The sequence below is a fragment of the Monoraphidium neglectum genome (assembly GCF_000611645.1).
Source record: "Monoraphidium neglectum strain SAG 48.87 unplaced genomic scaffold scaffold02775, whole genome shotgun sequence".
In the NCBI taxonomy this organism is placed as follows: domain Eukaryota; kingdom Viridiplantae; phylum Chlorophyta; class Chlorophyceae; order Sphaeropleales; family Selenastraceae; genus Monoraphidium; species Monoraphidium neglectum.
In genome coordinates, this window is record NW_014010853.1 from 1 (window position 1) to 7,847 (window position 7,847).

At 67.2% G+C, this 7,847-nt stretch overlaps 2 protein-coding genes across 2 annotated transcripts; both read right to left on the minus strand.

Annotated features, from left to right (window-relative positions):
* Positions 1-144: 144 nt before the first annotated feature.
* On the minus strand, positions 145-1,770 carry MNEG_11506 (superoxide dismutase; the record flags this gene model as incomplete). Its single annotated transcript, XM_014040021.1, has 5 exons — positions 145-171; positions 353-466; positions 706-821; positions 1,136-1,271; positions 1,720-1,770. The coding sequence occupies 5 exons, from the start codon at positions 1,768-1,770 to the stop codon at positions 145-147; spliced, it is 444 nt and encodes a 147-aa protein (XP_013895475.1).
* A 672-nt stretch (positions 1,771-2,442) lies between these two features.
* MNEG_11507 (hypothetical protein) lies at positions 2,443-6,787 on the minus strand (the record flags this gene model as incomplete). Its single annotated transcript, XM_014040022.1, has 10 exons — positions 2,443-2,641; positions 2,955-3,228; positions 3,448-3,660; positions 3,898-4,128; positions 4,311-4,411; positions 4,661-4,719; positions 4,984-5,190; positions 5,547-5,591; positions 5,806-6,184; positions 6,453-6,787. The coding sequence occupies 10 exons, from the start codon at positions 6,785-6,787 to the stop codon at positions 2,443-2,445; spliced, it is 2,043 nt and encodes a 680-aa protein (XP_013895476.1).
* Between the last annotated feature and the right edge of the window lie 1,060 nt (positions 6,788-7,847).

Here is a 7,847-nt window from a genome sequence, read left to right on the forward strand (position 1 = left end):
GGTGGGGTGCGTTCCACGTGAACAGGCAGTGGGTCAGGCGGCGGCCCGAGAATGTTCTGCGGGACAGGACGTCGCAAAGAGGTGTGGCATCCCCTGGCCAGGCGGGCGTCCAGGCGAGGCTGGAATCACATGGCTGCAGCAGTTTCAGTGCTGAGTGGCACGAAAAATCACCTGCCGTGATGTGCAGCCAAAAAATCGGACCGCTCATGCGTTCAGGCACCCCCACAAAATCCTGCGTCCCTGCTCAAACCTGGCCTCGTCGCAGCCACCACAGCAAGCACCTTCCCCTGCACCTCCACCTCCGCCCCAAAATCCAGGCACCCCCTCCCGCCGAGCCCCCCCCTGGGCCCACCTTGAACTCGTCGTAGGACCCAAACGAGGCGTTGATGGCGTCAGCCAGCTTGCCGGTGGGGGCGCCGCCGCCGTTGGGCTTGAGGCTCTCCCAGTAGAAGGTGTGGTTCCAGATCTGGGCCATCATGAGGGGGATGGCAGAGCCGCCGGCCGTTGCATTGAATGTGAGTTGAGGGAGACCGCGGACACTTGGGCGCAGAACCGTGGCGCCGAGGCGCAGATGTGACCCGCAACTCGTCTGATTGCTGCACGCGCCCCACCCCATAACTGCACCCCCTTATCCAAGCCGCGCCGAAACGTAGGCAATCGCGCTGCGCTCGCGTTTTCACACGCGCTTCAGGCACTTCCCCACACCTGGGCGGCGTTGTTGAAGGCGGGGGTGGGGCTGCCGCCGTTCCAGGAGGCCAGCACGATGTCCTCCAGGGTCTTGCCCTCCAGGTCAGTGCCCGCGATCTGCTTGTTGAGGTTGTCTGCGGGGGTGGAGTGGACGAATGGACGGGCGATCGGGGCGGCGCGCAGCGCACAATATGTGAGCCTACGCTCGCGACACGCAGCCACGACGGCGGTCTGGCCATACGCTGCAGGGCGCGGCTGCGAGCCTCCAGGGCCCCACCCTCGACGTAGCCACCAATCAAACGAGCCATTGTGGCAGTGCGCCTGTACACATGCATGCGCTGCCCTCGATTCCGCTAGTATCCGCCCTACCCCCTCCCCTACCCCCTCCCCGGCCCTACTCTCCCCTAGTCTCCCCCCGACCCTAGTGCCGCCACGCCCTGGCCCTCACCGACGTAGGCGCGGTGGTGCTTGCCCCAGTGGAACTCCAGGGTCGACTTGGACAGGTGGGGCTCGAGGGCGTCCAGGGCGTACGGCGGCGGCTTCAGCTCCAGCGCGGCGCGCACCACCACGCAGCGGCGGCTGACCTGGCGGTGGGTACGGTGGGTATGGTGGGGGCGGGGAGGGAAAGCGGTGGAGACGCGGGCCGGCGGAGGGGGGGCACTGGCGCGAGTCGCAGGGGCCCAGCCAGGAGAGAGGTGGCTGAGGAGCGGTGGTGGCCGTCTGCCACACGGCGGTGATCAGGCATGTGGGATGCTCGCCGGCAGCTGATGGGCCCCCCCTCAATGAGTGACAAGCGTGCCAGGCGTCATGCCCATGGTGTGTGGGGTGCTTGAGGGGTGTGGAGATGGCGAGCGGGCGCCATGCTCCCATGCGCCGGAGCACTGCTTGCAGGCCCCACAAGCTTGTAAACGATGCTCGCTAGCTCTACAGCTGGGCCCATTGGCACAGGCACGTCCGCGGGAGTGGCCAGTGATTGGTGGGCAATGCGCTATCACCCAGGGCATCCCGCTCCCTAGGGGCATCCAGGCTCACCGTGGTGCGAGCCAGGCCAGACTTCATGCTCATCCTGTTCGCAAGCGCCATCCTGCCTGTGTGCTGTCGGGAACGGCTGATCAGACTGTGAGGAGCGGTGGTGCTGAAGCGTGGCTGTGATCAATCGGGGCAATAAGGAAATGAAGCAACTGAATGTTTGAGCGAGCAGCGGTACGCTATCTGGCGCTGCCTCATTCTGGCCATGCCCTCCGCTTCTGGAAGTAACCGGTTGGCGCACATAGACCCGACGGGGGGCCTAGCCTGAGAGATCGGGTACAAGAAACGGCCCTTTTCACATCACAATGCGCCTTGTCATCACGCGCCGATCGCGGAGATCACATCGATCGTCAAGGTGTCGTCAAACGGGACGCGCCGCAACGCATCAATAGCGTACGGACGCGAGGGGCGGCTTTCATCTACAAATTACGGTACCTGTAGGCCTGACGACCACGAGGCACACGCCAGCGCACGCCCAGCGCGTGCATCGCGGTGCCCCTTGCACCATGGCACACAGCTTCCGCTCAACGCACGATCAACCTTGATCGAGCAATTCCGAGGTGTCACACCTTGCTGGTTCATGATGTCCTGTACAGCTTGCATTCCTACGCTTTCGTCTGACAGCTCACCCACACGAGTTTGACCGCCAGCCGCTGTGTTGCTGCTGAGTCCCTACGGTCAACCCAGTCGGCAAACCGCTTGATTTGAAGCAGCGCGGTCAACATCTTACTGGCCCGACAGCCTCGACGCCAGGTAATCCAGGAGCGCCCCCGTCCCCCCCTCCAGCAGCGGCCGCCGTATCGTCCGGATGCAGTTGCCCTGCACCATGAACGCCCGCAACCGCCCGCCACGCGACGACGACAGCAGCCCCAGCTCCGGGGGCAGCGCGGCGAGGGCGTTGTTGGACACGTCCAGCTCCTCCAGCCTTGGGGGTTTGGCGGCGGCCGAGAGGGGGCGTTGGCGTGGGCCGATACGGCAGAGAGGGGTGATGCGGCAGGGTGGTTGGCGGGGACACCGAAGCAGCAATGGTTGCACAGCTCACAATCGAGCTTCTGCGCAGGGACGCGGGGAGGCCCCAGCAAATGCGTTGATGACGGCGGCATTGGATGCGACAGCCAGCAAAACTCGCGCGGCTGCCTTCCTGTTTTTCAATGCCATCCCCCCCCCCCTGATTTTAGGCCCGCCATCCGGCTCCACGACGCGGTGGCCCGCACGGCTCCTTTACGCCAGCCCCTCACCTGGTGAACTCTGAGACCAGCGCCGGCAGGCCCTCCAGGCTGTTGCCCGACAGGTCCAGCCGCCTCAGCGACGCCGCCGCGCGCCGCAGCGCCTCCCATGGCGCGGCGGCCGCCCTGCAGTTGGCCAGGCTGACCGCCTCCAGCTTGGGCGCCGCGGCGAGGAGGGCGGGCGGCATCGCGGCGACGGCGGCCGCGGGGGCGCCGGACAGGTCTACAGACCGCAGCTCGGGGCAGCAGCGGAGGCCGCCCGGCGGGATGGGCGCCAGCGGGTTGCCTGCGCGCCAGTTGATTTTTGGGTCAGGGGGGAAGGAGGGGAGGGAGGGCACATAAGCGCCGGGTGGGCGCGGACAGTGCGGCGAGCACTGCCGCGCGAGCACCTGCTCTGCCGTCCCAGTCGCAATCTGGAAGATGGGGATGATCGGCAGCCCCACCGTTCCCGCACCCGACAACCACGCACACGTGGCAAGCGTGGCGTGCGCATGTATACGCCCACCTCGGAGGTCGATGGTCTGCAGGGCGGGCATCGCGCCGCCGCCCGCCGGGAGGGGCCACTCTGTGACGCCGCTGCCGCCCATGCTGAGCGCCCGCAGGCGCGCCATCGGGGGCAGGGCTGGCCCCAGGCCGCCGCACAGCGCGGCACCCAAGTGGGGGTTGCCGCCGAGGTCGACGCGGATGAGGAGATCAGCCACTGAGGGGTCCAGCAGCTCTGCGCACGGCGGTGTCGTGTTTGATATTGTGAACGACAGGGAAAAACCGTCAGGCAGGCACGTGTTGCTGTCGGCGCGCACAACGCGCGGCGGTACGGACAACCCCGCAAAAGCGCAGGGTGGCACGCATGAGCTCAGCATGCACGTGAGCATGCTGGCTGGAGAGCATGCATGAGTGGAATGAGAACCAAGGGCCCCATATCACATAACAGTTGGCAGGAAGAGCGGAAAGGTACCTGGTGGAAGCTGGGACAGCCCCTTCCCGTAAAGCAGCAGCTCCGCCCCACCACCACCGCCGACCCCGCCGCCGACGGCGCCACCGACGAGCGCGGCGCCGCCGCCGCTGGCGCCGCTGCGGCTGCGCGCGAGGCCGGCGGCGGTGAGCGGCGCGCCCTGCGCGTCGGCCGGCTGGGCTGCAGGGTCGGGCAGGCGCGAGCGCAGGAACTCGAGCAAAGCTGACACAGGGCCTGCATGGGGGGGTTGGTGGGTGGTCGTTTGGTGAGGTCGCCGTTCACATGCACCGGGGCCGCCGCAGTGCCTTGCTGCGCGCGCAGCTGCCTACACACAGGGGGTGACGTACATCAAAGCACGCAGTTTGGGGGGTTTAGAGGCGACTTCCCCGCGCACGGGGCTTGAGGTTGGGGCGCACCTGCCCAGAGTTCCCGCCGTATGAGCTTGAGGGGGTTGCCGTCCAGGGGGATGCTGCGCAGGGTGGTGGCCAGGCCCAGCTCCGCCGGCAATGACCGCAGGCTGGGCAGGGTGGGGTGGGGCGAGGTGGGGTGGGGTGGAGTGAGGTGGGGTGGGGTGGGGTGGGGCGGGAGGCCAGGGGCAGCACGCCCAGTGTCAGGCTGGGGCTTGGAAGGGTGGCACACCAGCGATGTGCGGCGCAAGGGCAGGGGTCTTTCGTGTGCCATGCCTTCTGGTGTTGGTATTGGGGTAGGGAGCAGGAAACAGAGCAGGCAAGGGTACCCTATGTGAGCCCTGTGTGTGCGGCCCCACCTGTTTGACGTGAGGTCCAGCAGGGTGAGGGGCAGGCCGCATAGCGCGGCGGGGTAGTCCTGCGGGGCCGCAGCGTTGCGATGATGGGGGCCGTGGCTCTACCACCTGCACTCACGAACGCACACACAAGCCTGGTGCCACTCTGCGAGCTCTGCGTGCGCTCCGGCACGACCACGAAAATATGCACCGGATCCCACCTAAACACGTACACGCACTGGCAGCACACACACAGTGCACACATGCACAGCACACACACGTGCGCGCGCACACACAGCCCTGCAGCCAGCGACACGCCGTGCTCCCCCGCTGCCGCGCCCACCCACCGTGATGAGGTTGTTCCTGAGCTCCAGCACAGCCAGGGTCCTGGACGCCCCCAGGCCCTCAGGCAGCGCCCTGATGGCATTGAACCCGGCATGGAGCTCCACGAGCGAGGCGCAGCCGGCCAGCGCGGCCGGCAGGGCGGACAGGCGGTTGTTGCGTGCGCGCAGGATGCGGAGCTTTGACAGGAGCCCGATCTCATCAGGAATGGCCTGGGGGTAATGGGGCAATGTGTGTGTGTGTGTGTGTGTGTGTGTGTGTGTGTGTGGTGGGGGGGTCTGGGAAGGTGCGTTGGTGCATGGTGGGCTCAGCCGCTTGCTGATGGCTGCCTCACTGTGCCACGCAGCAACTCACCACACCAACATTTGCATGGCAGGCACAAAGAAGGCCTTGCTTCAGACACCGCCTGCTTGAACAGGGACATCGCCCACGCAGACCCGTCAACCGGCCACGACGTATGCAGAGTGCTCCCTTGCACACACCGCCCCCTCATCACTGCCCCCCTCCCTTATCCCGAGGGTCCTGCCTGCAGGTCATTCTCTGAGAGGTCAAGCTCCTGCAGCAACACCCAGCCCGCCACCATGCGGCCATCAAGCCCAGACAGCCGGTTTCCCTGCGAACGGTTTTGGAGGTTGGCGGGTGGAGGCATCGGCTGGATGCTGGATGGCACGCACCCGCCGAATGCACCATGACGAGAGGCCGCCGTCGCACCACCCCAGCAGCACTGCCTGACGCTGGCTGCCTCGCAGTTTCCTTGTGGCCGCCTTCTCACCTGAACCACAGCCCCACCATCACCCGTGAAAGCGAAATACCTCATTGGGCCTCACCTGCAGCTCGAGTCTGACCAGCGCCGCCGCACCCGCCAGCCCGGCCGGAAGCCGCGCCAGCCGGTTGCCGCCCGCCAACAACTGCGCCAGCGCTGGCTGGCCCCGGCCGTCCCCCAGAGCCTCCGGCAGGCGCTCCAGCCCGCAGTCCGCGCACGCGAGGCTGGCCAGCTGCGGCAGCGCCGCGGCCTCCTCTGGCAGGCCCCCGCCGGGCCCGGCGTCGGCCGCTGCGTCCGCGCCATAGTGGGTGCCGCCGACGCCCCCAATGCCGCGGGCGACGGGCGCCGCGTTGGGGACGCCGAGGGGATTGCATGAGACTGAGAGGCTCCTCAGTTCCTGCAGCTGCGCCAGGCCAGGGGCCAGCTCCCGCAGCTTGTTCTGGCTGCGGTGCATGTGGTGCGTGGAGGGCGGGCCATGGGTCTGCCGGATGGGAGTGCGACAACAGCAGCAGCAGCAGCAGCAGCAGCAGCAGCAGCAGCAGCAGCGGCAGCAGCAGCAGCAGCAGCAGCAGCAGCGGCAGCGGCAGCAGGGCAAGCGGCGGCAGCCCCAAATGTGGCCGCGAGCGGTGTGCTGTCACCCTTGTCATCGTGGCGCCAGCTGCCGACTTGACATGGCGCGGCTGCTGACACGCGGAGCCCTCCGCGGCTCACCTGACATCGAGGCTGGTGAGCGCGGTGCACGTGGGTCCGAAGAGGTCCGCTGGCAGCTGCCTGATCTCGTTGCGGCTGAGGTCCAGGCGCGTGAGCTCAGCAACCTCCCACCAGGCGGTGTCGCCGCCGCCCGCGCTAGCCGCCTCAGGGTCGTACACCGCGGCGGGCACCTCGGCCAGGCCGCGCGCGGACAGCCGCAGCGCGCCGCTGGTGCGGCCGGCGGCGATGACCTTCGAGAGGGCGCCGGCGGAGGCGTCGAGCGCGGCGGGGCCGGGCAGGAGGCAGCCCGGCGCGGCTCGGGGCGGTGCGCCGCGGCGCGGAGGGGGTGGCGGCATCCCGCACAGACGAGCGAAGCTCGCGCTGAGGGCCGATGTAAGGTTTATAGGAACCCTGTCAGTCGGCTGGCCTGCTGCTTGCCGTCACTCTACAAGCACCGGGGCAGCAGTGTTGCACATGTGGCAAGCAAAGCAGATCACTGCGACAGCCGCTCAAAGCCTGTGAGAGTCGGCGCGTTTTAGAACAGTAATGCAATCAACTGACCAGCATATGCGAGATGTGGTCCATGCATGCACTGCACGGCCCCGACAGCTGCCCGTTTTGATTTCAAGAGCATGCCGTTTTGTTGGCAAGCTCGTGGGACCCATTGCGTGGATATTTTTTACGTCGACTTATCAATTCGCAATTGCTTGCTTTCCAACACACAAGCCTTGACCTGGTCCACTGCACTCGCACGCAATGATCCATCAGGCTCAGCAACAGCGCTGGGCCGGCGTGTCCAGCACCAGCAGCAACCATGTAGTGCCTTTGATGCGGCGGACCTCCATTAGGACGCCGACTCGGGCCCAGCTCGGGAGCCTCGCGATCGCCGCGGGCGCCAGCAGCGTGGCCAGCCCCTGCGCGCGGCCCTCTAAGCTGGATGCGCGGAGGATTACTCGTGGGGTTCGCGTGGCGGGTGCCGGCAACGGCAACGGTGCCACTGCAGGTGCGGAAGGACTGCCACCTCCCATCACGGCCGTGTGACGAAGACGCCCCCCACGAGGCCGGCTTCGTGTCTTTCGACTCCTGATTGCGATTGCGCATTGACCGTGGATCTATCAGTGCTGCATGCTTGCCGTTTCGCCATCAGTTGCACGTGCGGCACGCGACGCGCCGCTGCTTCCGGCGCCCTGGCCACGCCGCGCCCTGTGGCGGGGCGTGGGCCCGGCGTCCGCCAGGCGCGCCTCCGCCCGCCCTTCTGCGTGACACCGTGCCTGCGCTGTTGACAATGAGGGCTGCCACCAGGGCGCCCGGCGCCGCAAGTGCTGCTGTGACTCGCGCGCGGATCCCTTCACGCCGTTGCCGCCCGCATGCCCTCCCTGCCCTCCCTACCCCCGTCACGCCCTGAATCAGATGTCG